The sequence below is a fragment of the Nymphalis io genome, chromosome 19 (genome assembly GCF_905147045.1).
Source record: "Nymphalis io chromosome 19, ilAglIoxx1.1, whole genome shotgun sequence".
In the NCBI taxonomy this organism is placed as follows: Eukaryota; Metazoa; Arthropoda; class Insecta; order Lepidoptera; family Nymphalidae; genus Nymphalis; species Nymphalis io.
The window spans coordinates 1,266,080-1,280,386 of record NC_065906.1 but is presented as its reverse complement, the minus strand read 5'-3'; the positions used below and the strand labels follow the sequence as shown (position 1 = coordinate 1,280,386).

The 14,307-nt window shown below is 33.2% G+C and overlaps 1 protein-coding gene across 6 annotated transcripts in view; it reads left to right on the top strand.

The window, feature by feature from the left end:
* LOC126775891 (homeobox protein homothorax) overlaps positions 1-14,307 on the top strand; it is a 258,601-nt gene that overhangs the window by 18,809 nt on the left and 225,485 nt on the right. For all 6 annotated transcript variants that reach the window (XM_050498054.1, XM_050498050.1, XM_050498053.1 and 3 more), the window contains exons 2-3: positions 2,369-2,541; positions 8,054-8,195. In XM_050498054.1, the coding sequence (XP_050354011.1) occupies positions 2,369-2,541; positions 8,054-8,195 (315 nt within the window). The remainder of the gene's footprint in view (positions 1-2,368; positions 2,542-8,053; positions 8,196-14,307) is intronic.

Below are 14,307 nucleotides of genomic sequence, written 5' to 3'. Positions count from 1 at the left end.
TGATATTTACTTGAGATGATTGCACACCTCGGGAATGAAACCTATAATTGTTCAAGAGATTTAAAAAAATCATCCCTTTGAGTTTCTTCTCTGGCTGTTTCAGGTCTGAGGTGCTTATTTCCGAACCGGTGGTAGATTCATGACAAATAAGCAAGTGTAACGCTTATATAACGAATGAAGTGTCATATACTACATACGTATATATATTTGAAATATTAATCAGCTGCTTTTCCAAAATAAAAATAAATTACTTGAACATAAACAATCCAATTAAATTAAATTTAAAGCAAAAAATAATAATATAAATTGTTTAAATATCTTCAACATTCATCTAGAATTAATTTATAAGTCATGAAGTCGTTAAGTATATGAAAATTAGAGATACGAAGCACCGTAACCGTGTGTATTACGATGACGACGGTAACAATTATCATCGCGCATATATTACGTATAAATTATCGTTTTAAATCTGACGTTTTTTCGTGTATTTCAATCTATTTTATATAGTACGGGTATTAATGTCTGTAGTTATGTCTGGGTGTGATTATCTATATAAGTATGTATTTACAAAAGAAAAATAGTATATGTAGTATATCAGTTGTCTGGTTTCCATAGCACAAGCTTTGTACAAGCTTAATTTGGGATCAGATGGCCATGTGTGAAAATGTCCCAGGATATTATATATTTATTTTTTTTATAGAATAGGAAGGTGGACGAGCATATGGGCCACCTGATGGTAAGTGGTCACCAAACGCCCTTAGACATTGGCATTGTAAGAAATGTCAACCATCGCTTATAGCCAATGCGCCACCAACCTTGGGAACTAAGATTTTATGTCCCTTGTGCCTGTAATTACACTGGCTCACTCACCCTTCAAACCGGAACACAACAATATCAAGTATTGCTGTTTTGCGGTAGAATATCTGATGAGTGGGTGGTACCTACCCAGACGAACTTGCACAAAGCCCTACCACCAGTAATGTTAATTATATTTATATAAAGTATTAAATTGTTTAAGGTTAGTAATGGCGTTGGTGATTGCGTATGTATTATTGTTTCACAATTATTGTCATATCATATAGCCCTGGTCAGGGTTGCCAAAACATAATGACGAAACTTGACATGCTATGTATTATATATGTATATTTTTATAATATATATAGGTCTGATTGCTTATATTATAAAATTAGAAGGAATAAAGTATCAGTTGATGGTCGTGGCTGAAGGAGTACGTCATTGAATATCTCTCACAGCCAAGCGATGCTAGTTTTGAAATCTAATAAATAGATCCTTAATTATTTTAACAAAAAGCTCAAGTAATCACAATTGAAAGCTCATATACCTCTTAGTATCGAAATGTTTCTTTTTCTTTTTGATTAATTGTAAAAAAAAATATAACTTACACAATATTAATAAAGCTCTAATAAAACGACACGTACATTAAGGCAATTACAAAACAAAAAAGCGGGCTGTCAAAAATCATAAATCGGTCAGCTCGAATCTATATATATATTTTGAAAGGGAGTTAATTGATGGTCAGAGATGTAGGATAACGGTAGGTATGACTCGACTGTTTCGATGAACATGCATTGAGTGACCGTCACTCTTTGCTCGACTGTGTAGACGAGGGTGATGTTTTATTATGTTAATGTATATTATGTTAAAAGATGCCGAGATGGTGGTATCCGAATCGAAACGATAGCGGCTTGAAATTCGTGCAAAATAAATAAAATACTGAGCTTTCATGTTTCATTTTGCTTGTCATGTGTACAAGTGGTACCACATAATTTTCCCAAGGTTGGTGGCGCTTTGGGGTTGTAAAAATTTCTTACGCTACCTTACCATTAACCTTCAGGTAGCCCATTTTTCCGTTAACCGCCCTTAATTAAATAGTTTTATACCGACGGCTTTAAAACGATTTGAGAAAATAGAATTATAATTAAAATAATATATAATAATTTTTTAATTGTTAAAAGGTGTTAATTAAAACACGGTTGAAGGAACTCATTTGTAAAAATGAACAATAATACGTTACTGTCTTTGAATTATTTATCAAATTAATTATGAAAAAAAAAAAACAAATTTAAATACAATAAGTAAGTATTTATATTTACGTTTTATTATGTCATTTGTGTCAAATTCACGTGCAATTTTAATATTAAGTTTTTATAATGTAATTTCTGTAGGTAGCTTACCTACTTTATAAGTTTTTACATTATTAATGTTTATACATTTTTCTATGGCTTGAGTTAAAAGTTTCTAACGCAAAAGCGTTTCACTTATGTTACATATTTATTACCAATATTAGTTGCAATGCAATCTCTTAATTGTTATGAACAAATGTATTAAGATATATTTTATCCTACAGTACGACGAGAGCCTCCACGGCGGGGGTTACATGGAGGGCGGCGCGATGTACCACGAGCATCGGCTCGCGCACCCCCACATACCCCCCGTGCACTACCCCCCGCCAGCTGCGCCTGCGCACGCGCTGCCAGGCGAGCCACTCGTCCACAAACGCGACAAGGACGCGATATATGGGTGAGTCGGGTGGTAAAGTGTGATTTGTATATTATAGACGTACATAGTCTAGTTTATGGTGTCGCTTCTGTATTGGAAACGCATGCGCAGGTCTGGCACGATGCGCCCGCGCACGTTATCCGGCCAGACGTTAACTACAAGGTCAAAGTATAAGTTGCACTTAAGTTGGAAACGAGAATTACTATTACAATCAAAGATAAATCAAATTCAAGTAAAATTATTTTGTTATTTGTGAGCGCGCATGCATTGCTTCGAGAGCTACTCGTGTGCTTGAAAATATTATGTCATATTAGTTTCCGCCCGCGGCTTTGCCTGCGTGTGATGGATGCGATGCTATATATATCCCTTTGTCTTTTTCTGTAACTGACAACGTGTCTGAAAAAGTTCATGGTGACCGGTTGAGTAGTTAAAACGTGAAAGCGTAACAAACAAACAAACTCGATTTCGAATTTATAATATTAGTAAGGATAATTAATATTTAGCGAATATTTTGTATTTTAAATAATGTACTTTAGTTGCGTATTTAGTAAAACAAATAAAATAGAAAATGGCCAGTATTATTATAATATGTTAAGCTATATTTTAAATTCTATTGAAAACGTCTCGCTTAAAATTTAAATTATTATTTTTTTATTACATATGTTTATATTGTTGTCTGCATAAAACTGTTATTAGTATAATTTTATTTTTATAACGATAGAACTTCGCATTAGAACAAAAATAGAAATCACAATTTAAAAACATTTTGAAACCAACATACACACAAACGTTGGTCGTAACTTGGACGATTTGGCAAACATTTGCGAGGCATATGTATATATAATGTTAAATGTTTATGTTGCAAATGTCTGGTCGTACGCACACAACACGCTGGATGCGACTGAGGCAACGTGTAGATCGTAACTCTTGCGCATGTTTGTTTGAAAACCTGCGCAGACGCCATTGGCGCTCTCTTGATAATAATGTTTTCTTGATATTTGTTTGTTGGGCCTTGCATGATGTAGGTATCTGAGACTTTGTTTAATTTATTTGTGATTTTCTGCTTTTGTGTGTTCTAATTTCAAAAGTTATATCCGTCTTTGTTATTTAACGGTTTTTAATATGAACCTTATATATCCATGTACCTATGTATGTTTAGCTTAATACTGCATCTCACAAATCTACATAACTCTAGCATGGTCTATTGAGATTCTTGCTAAGTTTTCATTAGATTACGTTCCAAATACGTGGTACCCTTATCGATAAGTTTTTTTTTGTTTCTATTGTAGATTTAACAGAATCTCACTAGTTAACAAACTGTCACAGAATATTAATGAAGTTTGCGATGTTAGAGTAATAAAATCTTTCCAAATACGTCAATACTGATAAATGTCAAAGTGTAATGTCTACTTTTTATATGATAATATCGGTGAATCAATTTTAATTAAATTTATAATATAAATAGCTCGAATCATAGGACGTCCGTTGTGTTTTGTGAAGTACTAAATGAATAAAATCGCAAACAATACGATTTAGATATTAGCACTGAACAATACAAATTTTCAAACGAGGCGTGAAGAGGCATCGTGCGGGCCGGCAAGGCGGGCGGCTAGTGCAGAACATTCTTCCCGACTGTACTGGCCGTCGTCGCGTTTTGACTCTACCACTAACCATCAGGTGGAGTAGAGTAATTTGTCCTACCGGCAAATAAAAAAAAATACAGATATTGCACAGAGATCTACTAGTCTGCCTGTCACGTTTTATCGTATGATTTTTTTATCTATTATCGTTCTAATTAGCGTCTAACGTCACAACAAGCTCATAATCTTTTGAGTTAATATTTTATCTTGTGTATTTTCGATGTATAATCAATTTATTGATGTTATCGACTCAGTGAACGGTAGCCGAAATTTTATCGCATCGATAAGAAGTAATAACAAGAATACCGTCTTTAATTGACACGAGTGTATGATTTGATCGCGTTTAAAAAATTGTTTTTACTTTAAAATTAAAAACGTACTATGTTAAGTGTAATGCTCGGTATATTGAGGAGATTTGTAATAGGGCGTTGTTATTTGCAATGAACCACTAATCTGATCAAATCAAATATATTCAAGTAAACTTAACAATAAAGCCTTTTTGATTCTTATTATCTGCGTAACGGTGAGATGGCCTAGTGATGATCGTGAGTTCAAACCCGGGCAAGCACCACTGAATTTCCATGTGCTTAATTTGTGATTATAATTCATCTCGTGCTTGACGGTGAAGGAAAACATCGTGAGGAAACTTGTCTAATTTCACTAAGATTCTGCCACATGTATATTCTACCAAGCCGCATTAAAGCGGTGGAATAAGCTCCAAATCTTCTCCTCAAAAGGGAGAGAAGGCCTTAGCCCAGTAGTGGGACATTAACAGGCTGTTACTCATATGTAGTATATCAGTTGTCTGATTTCCACAGTACAAGCTCTGCTTAGTTTGGGATCAGATGGCCGTGTGTGAATAATTTCCCAGGATATTATTATTATTATTGAGTAAATAGTTTAAATAAACATTATTTTTAATAGCGTTAATTTTGTTTACCATTGTTAAAAAAATTAGAATAATTATTCATTCCCTCATTCAATCTGAAGTATACCCATTGCAGTTGCTCTCGAATGTTCTAGGATTTTCGACAAGATAAAATCAATTACGAATACTATTTCACTTCCAAAATTCAACATCCTTGAAAGGTTATATATCTTTGCGTCAGATAACATAAACATTACATATAAACGTCGCAAAGAAATTGAAATACTTTTGTAAAGTTTCAAAACATTATACAGCTTTCTCGATATCAGACTCAAAGCATTTGTATGATAAGATTATTCTATACAAATAGAAATCCTTACTATATTAGTTGTTATTAAAAACGTAATACGAGAGAAGTTTTTAAGTCCCCCATTAAAATCTATTTCATGATTTATTAGCAAACGTTGAAATTTATAGACCTCGATAACAATAAAAGCGTATTTTATGCGTTTCCTTATCGGCATAGTTAAATTATTCGAGATAGGAGCTAGGTGTGATCCTTCGCGGATTAGCTCACAGGACCATCTTATCAGATCAAGAGTTGTCAAGAAGTTTCCGCTCCTGTGGCCCGAGTGTAAGCGTTGAGCGGGTTATAGAAAACGGTAACAGGACCAATAATTTATTTAATTTAGACTTTGTATTATGCTAATTAAAAAAAAAACTTTACAAATGTTTTCGTTAAAACTTACAGATTATATTACGGACGTAACGTTACGTATTTCGTGAACAGTTCCTTATAAAATACACATTATATTAATAACTTTTATAATTATTTCATCGTGTGTTATCTGATCAATTATATTTAATGGGATTTAATGCAAATAATTACTCGCTCGGAAGGAGACCACACGTTGAAAACCGCGTTGTACTTAAAGGTCAATCGTTATATTAATGGTCTTATTCATATGATTGTAGTTTTTATGCCCTGTGAAAGCTGGTGTAATTATTATTTACACCGCAGTCCGACCGTTTATGTTGGGAACATTTTTTTTAAGCAGTGAATTGTGTTACGTGTTATTGGCGATTATAATTAATATATTTTAACCGATGTTCGTAATATTTAGTTGTGTTGCTTTCGATTCATTGTTTTCACGATGAAAGGTCAATATAAACCTTTATATTATACAATTGCTAGCGATGGCTGTGTACTTAAGAGATATGGGGTTTCGTTTGTTTTATAATTAACGCTAAACCTACAAATATATACAATTGAATGAATGTTATTGTTGCAAAATTTAGAAAAATGCCTTTAAATATTTCGTCACTGGGCTAAGGACTCCTTCTTTTGAGTGGAAGGTTTGGAGCATATTCCACCACGCAGCTCTTATGCGGTTTGATTTTTTTTTATATAATAATAAGGCAGACGAGCATATGGGCCACCTGATTTTAAGTGGTCACCAACGCCCATAGACACAGGCTTTGTAATGTTAATCATCGCTTACACCACCAATGCGCCATCAACCTTGGGAACTAAGATGTTATGTCCCTTGTGCCTGTAATTACACTGGCTCACTCACCCTTCAAACCGGAACACAACAATACCAAGTACTGCTGTTTTACGGTAGAATATCTGATGATGCATACGCTAAAAATCACACCTCAAATAATTTAACTTTACTGATAAATAACCATAAACGTTATTATTTCAAAACTTATGTTATTGAAAATAGTTATATAAACTTATAAAACGTTAATTATGGAATATATTTGTAATAGACAATTAAAAATAAACACTTTTCAAAACTTTTATTTAATTAATATGCAGCAAATAGGTTTTATATAATTTGATTTATCACTTAACAAAAATATGTTACTATCGTTGTATGTACAAAATATTGTTACTATTACGCAGGAGATATGTAACCCTCCCCAAACATAAAGGAGGCATTTCCTTAGCTACATAGAATAACAAGGATATGTTTGAATCCAACATATTGACAAATCAAAGACAACATATATATATATTTTATATATATATATATATATATATATATATATATATATATATATATATATATATATATATAATAGTACTATTTGCATTTTATATTGAGTACTTAAAACGTTATAGATTGAAATATTTGTTGATTCCCGCTCATACTATAAGCACGCCCCGTCCATGGCTTCTTGGTGATATTATCAGCGTCACGTCTACCCAATATCATTTTAATCTACCATGTTGCTTTACTCAATTACATCTTTTGTAAGCTCTCTAGATCTGTATCTAGATTTAGACATAGTTTTCTATTTCGTGCTTTAAACGATTCGAGAAAATTCGATCAATATTTTTAGATACATGTTGTCTATTAAGAAAATATTATATAAATATAGTTCGTGTTTAGTATATCGTTATATACTGTATATAACTGCTGTGCTTTAGTAGTTAGCTTATATATCATAGGCTTAATACAAGGCCAGGCCAATAAGGTATTGACTGTTCTTTGAAATTTTCATCCAATAAATGAAGCAGTGATATTCTGTACCTCTGACAGCACGTGAAATCATTGGTCCTGCGCTTGATCTTTTCTCTCTCGTTATATACAAATGTTCTTTTAGAGAGATTAGTTATACAGTACTTAAAAGGTCATTCTAATTAAAGGTTAACTTAATACATGCTTTTTAGTGAAAGTATGTATTAAGTTGTATGTTTAGTGTTATTGTATCTTTAATTGTGTTGTTAAATCGCCATTACCAGTGTTTATTTAAATCCCCGCCAACACTGGCACCACTCGTGCTTTGTTACGATCGTATCTCTCACGTTTTCTTCAATCTCCATCAAATCTCTCTGTTCTCAATAACATCTGTTTGTCTTGAGATGAATTCTTCGGTATTGAAATAATTTTTAATGTGTCTATATATTTTACAAGTTCATAGGGAGAAGTTTCTTTATTGTACATGCTTGTAGGTATTTTATAAATTAAATTTACAGAAAAAGGATGTTACTTAACCAGATTGTTAATTCCAGGCACCCCCTCTTTCCCCTCCTGGCGCTGATCTTCGAGAAGTGCGAGCTGGCGACATGTACCCCCCGGGATCCGGGCGTGGCCGGAGGCGACGTCTGCTCATCAGAGTCCTTTAACGAAGACATAGCCGTCTTCAGTAAACAGGTAACTTTTTGCACGATTATGCTGAACCTCGAAGGGGTGCTAGGCCTCTATAGCTTTGTACAGATAAAACCTCCATTTCTATTCTTTGGTATTCTCCAAATTTCAGTATTAAAAATTAAATTAAAAAAAAATGGTTTGGGCTGTGCGTTGATATTAAGTCAGGACAAATTATTATATAAGTATAAATTAACAATATTTACTTCTATTTAGTCAGAGGGAAGAATAGAGAGAAACGACATACGTACAAAATAAAAACTCCCCAAATCGATTCCATACACAAAACCCATTTGGAACCACCATACGAAAATTACTCGCGAAAAAGAGAACACAGGAACGAATAACTTTGTGGCAACGCACCTGCCTCCATTACCCATCAGAATTAAAAAAAAAAAAGCGCGCCAACGCATTCGGATATTAAAATGTCGCGCAAAATGGCGTCCCGTAAATCAGCGGCGGCAATTTCTTCAGGCTTTAATAACTATAAAGCGTAATTAGCAACGGAAAATCAGTTATTGGTTTGCGTGGGCGTCGTATTATTGATTGTTTACGGGTTGCCGGACGGTCGTTACTTCGCTATTCGATTTACCGTCCCGCTATCGATTACTCGAAAACGATATCGAATTTAATTCTCATTTGCAATCGATTTGTTACGTTACGTTTTTAATTTTCATTAATTTCATATACTTGAAATTTTGAATAATTTCTTTCTTAGCTATAACGAATTTTTGTTTTAATAACATTTCCGTATTAATAATCCCAGAATGAAATCACCGGAACTAAAATAAATTAAATTCTGTGTAGTAAATTGGACGATATCATACTCGTATATGTATATACATATATATGTATACATATGTAGTCGTAGGTAATATTTTACGTGGCAAGTGTATTTATCCAATATTTCATTTTGCGGTTCCGGTAATATCATTACAATGAAAATCAGCATGCAGTAACACCTATTATTTGAACAATAAAAAGTACTTACTTTAAATGATGTAATTACGTAACAATTCGGTTTTGTAGAACAGGTTACCTGCTAACAAACCGACAATCACGGGATACGTAATTTTCTTATAAATTTATTATACCACAAGTTCTTTTTATTCCGACTTTTTTACACAATAGGCTGAATAGGCGTTGACATGTTGCGGTGGAACGCAATTTAAAAAAAAAAAAAATATAAACTCTGACGTCTTCACTGATATTAAAATGTCAAATATCAATTTCGCGTCCGGAAGTTACTTTGTACGGGCGTACGGTGATATTAAATTTCACTTTTTAACCGCATAATAATATTATTGATTCGTTATCAGTCAAAGACTTAAATGTGAACTAATTATTGAAATTAAATTGTATTTATAGCTACAATATTGCCAGCGGGTCTGACCTTTGGGGTCCGAGAGATAACTGGCGGAGATAGGGCGTCAGTGTCAGGGAACTGACCAGTTACTCATGATTATTTATTTACCTCGCATTGACTTAGGCTAGATGGTATCGTTAGAATGTTTTTATTATTACATAAATTACGAAATCACTATCGTGTGACAAGTAGTGATAGTGCAATAAAAATATCGCTTACCGATTACGGCGCGGCGTCGCATTTATCATGCGTCCACATGTAACATGTACAAACGCTAATCGTTCGTTTTTAATTACACCAATAAAACGTTTATCGGTGGCGGTGGCACGTGAAATCGCCACAAAAAGAGATAAAAATTCGGACCTCCCGCTCTAGAACAGTTTAATAAGCAACGTCCATAATTCATCGGCGCACGAAATAAATCATAAACGGTAAAGTGTTTATTTTCAACGTACTTAATATGTTATAAATTTATTTAAGTGGCATGCGGTACGATTGTGGAGTGATTGATATAGTGTTCTCTGTGGTGAGCGATCGGCTTAGTTGTGATACTGTCATCCTGCGCTGTCATCGCCGCACGAGTGTGGCACATCACTACATACTGACGTAGTGATGTGATCGAGTGAACGTTTATCGACTTCGAGTACGAATCCTGTCAGCTGTTAAAAGCTTGATCATTTTATTAACAGTCGCAAGCTATAACTAGTTTACAATAAAAATAAATACGGCCCAATTGCAAGTCAAGTGCCTGACCCGCTGCTGTTTTATTATATCCTTTAGATATTATCTTTGTTTATCATTTATTATTATTCGACGAATTGACTTGCATTATCCAAATTTTGTTTCTATCTGTGAATTTTGTAATATGTCAAAGTCAAATGACATTTCCGAATGTATTATTTAATGATTCAAAATTGCTCGTAAACGCATGGAGCATTGAATGAAATGATGTGTATTAATTTCTTGAATCATTTAAGTAATATAAGAACGCTATATTTAATCGAATGCCGTTTTTAATGAACAATAATTGAAAGAACGTTAATAGTCAATCGCGAGTTATTACTTCACGAATCCATCCGTGAAGTGATTTGTGAAAAAATGTCATAATTATCCATACAAGGACTTGCTATACTATACGTACATTATTTTATTGTTTTTATTTAATGCACAGATTATAAATGTATATTGGATATTTATATTCTTAATAGGTATACCATGTAAAACGACTTCAACGTATTAATACAAGACAGTCTTGAAAGTGATTGGTTGAACTTTTTTTTAATTGTCTTTTTTAATGTCCCAGCCTTTTGTTCGAGTCGCGTGCTTCTAAATCTAGTTTTTCGTGAACTAATTTCTATTGTCATGTATAGCGTGACGAAACCTATGGATTCATTGTGTTAATTAAAACCGTTTGATGGCTTTGAAAGCTATCGAATAGTTTCTAAAGTTTAATAAAAACATCGCATTCTTCTTTGATATGTTAATTATGATTCTAAATTCAAATAAAATGCATACGAATGAAAATGTCACTGTATTATTTTTTTTTATATGTTTTATGTATACAGCCATAATTTTTTTTGGACAAAAGTATAATTTCTTACAGCCATAAATGATATCATAATTATAATCGTAACGTCAGTATATCATCGCATGTTAGGGCAGGCAAGGTGTGAAAATATGCAACGAACAATTTATAACGTGAATAAATGAATTTTAATATAATCAATTAACGGTATTATATCGATATTTGTCACGGGGACGCTAATTAACTAACTGAACCAGGCTTATAACTTACGGTTAATCGTTAGAGATTATTTATGTAAGATAATATTTAGGTGAAAATTAAATTAGTTTTAGTTTCTGTTGTGTATGTGAAGCTTTATCTATTGTGCAGCTGTGTTTGTGATTAGATCGGTTTCATTTGGTATGTATTTTTATTTAAAATTTTTTGTTACTTTGTTTGCGATAATGTCACGAATATGCATTATCTTATATTAAGCTGAAGATATATGACGAGCCGGTTGGCGTGGTTGGTAGATACTTGCCTTTCACGCCGAAGGTTGTGGGTTCGATTCCCACCCAGGACAGACATTTGTGTGCATGAACATATCTGTTTGTCCTGAGTCTGGGTGTAATTATCTATATAAGTATGTATTTACAAAAGACAAGTAGTATATGTTGTTTATCAGTTGTCTGGTTTCCATAGCACAAGCTCTGTACGAGCTTAATTTGGTATCAGATGGCCGTGTGTGAAAAATGTCCCAGGATATTATTATATCCTATGTTGGAACTCGCTTATCTTAAAAACTTTAAAAAAAAAAAAATCTATTGTTGGTCTATAAAGGACGATTATTTATTCATTATAAATTATTTTATATACATTAAATACTACACAAAACACATCACGGACATTACACTCGAAACATTAAAATATATTTATAAATTTCATGTATTGCATGTAAAATATGACAGCTGTATAATTTATACACATAGAAAAATAACGATATTTCATTATAATTTAAATAATCGTGTCTTATTACATCCGTTAATTACTTAAAAAAAAGCAATGCATACGATAGTAGTCATACATTATAATATTATAATCAAACGCAGAACGCATAACTGAGAAAAAACTTAGCAATGCATGAACGCACGCCACTCGATCCATTTGAAGATATCTCCGTAAGATACAAGGATTATACGCTACAATACAACAGATACGATGTTTCAATCGAAACGAACTATAAATAAATAAAATATAAACACATACACAGGCACCGATGTTAAAACACAGACTATTCAGAACAATAACACAATAACAGAATATGTTCATTCATAATCAATAAGTTTTAAATATTTTAAAATTAGAATAGAATGTATTCCAAAAAAGGAATGGATTAATAATTTCAAAAATAATAAATTATATTTTTAATTTTATTGAAACGAACAAAATTGTTCTAATGTTCGAAATTCAAACGGTTGTTTTTTTAAAACAATGTACAATTATGTGTATCGACTATACATCTCAGGCACGAATACTTATGCCCATGTGTACTTTTTACGAATACCCACCCGTTACGAAATCTATAAATAGCTATATAGATAACTATTTTCTGCCCGTGCGTAAGGGGGGGGGGGGGCGGTGCATTAGGTACTTCACGTTCTTTTCTGTGTCTCTAAAAATGTATGCAAAATTGCATGATGATTGCTTGTGTGGTTAAGACGTAAATGAGCAACAAACAAATAAATTCGCGTTCATAGTATTCGTAAGGATTAAAATTTAACAGGATATAAGTAGAATCAGGCCAGCCGTGGACTATCTGTGTGCAAATAAAACATTGCTCTAAAAGGAACATATTTTTTTTTTGATCACCTGATGGTAAGTGGTCACCAAACGCCCTTAAACATTGGCATTGTAAGAAATGTCAACCATCGCTTATAGCCAATGCGCCACCAACCTTGGGAACTAAGATGTTATGTCCCTTGTGCCTGTATTTACACTGGCTCACTCACCCTTCAAACCGGAACACAACAATATCAAGTACTGATGTTTTGCGGTAGAATATCTGATGAGTGGTACCTACCCAGACGAGCTTGCACAAAGCCCTACCACCGGTAAATACATATATTACTATTATATATTAATTAGTGTATATCAATTCAGGATTAAATAAAAAATGTAACTAAAGAATTATTATAATTAATAGAATATATATTTGGTAATGATTTGTGTTTCTAAAAGTGACGTGACAGAAGTATTGACAATTGTCAACGCCATCTAGAGGCGGTTATACGAACAGTTTAAATAACACAAAAGATAATCGCGGCTGCATGAGAGCAGTCGTGTTTACATCTGTTCGTTCATCAATTGTATATTGTTAAGAGATTTGGACGCGCAATTTAAGTTCTTTGTCGCCATGATCCAATTGGATGTTTTGGCGCGGATATAGAATAAATAAATGGCGGATCGGTACACGGACATCATGCAGCTGCGCCCGCGCAACGCCGTCAGGGTTGTCGATTGTATTATGTCATTATTATTTCTCATTACATAGATTAAATAGATTATGGCTGTCTTAGTTAAATTATTAACTTTTATTATTGTCCTAGTAATTTGATATATGAAACAAATATTTGCTTAAGAATACAATAATCGATGACCCTGATTCATCATTAGCGAAACGCGCCAGAGTGTGACGGCTATACGATACGTTTTTTGCGTTTCACTCGCACGCATTTGCGTTTTTTTTTTTTTTTAAACACATCGGCGATTTTATTTTATCATCACTATCGGTTGGCATACTTAACGCAACGTACATTACATTTCAATATTAAAATCTTCGCAATTAACTCGAACATAAAATACGATACATGGATAAAACGTTATATTAATTATCTGTATTATTGTTAAATGTCATCACGCGTATACATACTTTAAATATACATAACTACATATTTGATTATAGGTATAGTCGTTTAATGTGCATCGACCAGTCGACCTAGAAATTTCTCAGTTCCAAGTAACAAAAGATGGCAGCCGAAGATATGAGAATAGGACAGATATAATTGACGTAATATCTCGATTTATATCACATTTAACATTATGCGAGTGCCGTAACTATGTATCTTATGACATTACATGAAAGATAATTAAAAAAGTTTTTATATAAGAAATGAAACGTTAAAATGCTTATATCGCAGCAGGAGGTCCGATAATTTCGAGCTAAAACAAATGCTGATCACGGGCGCACC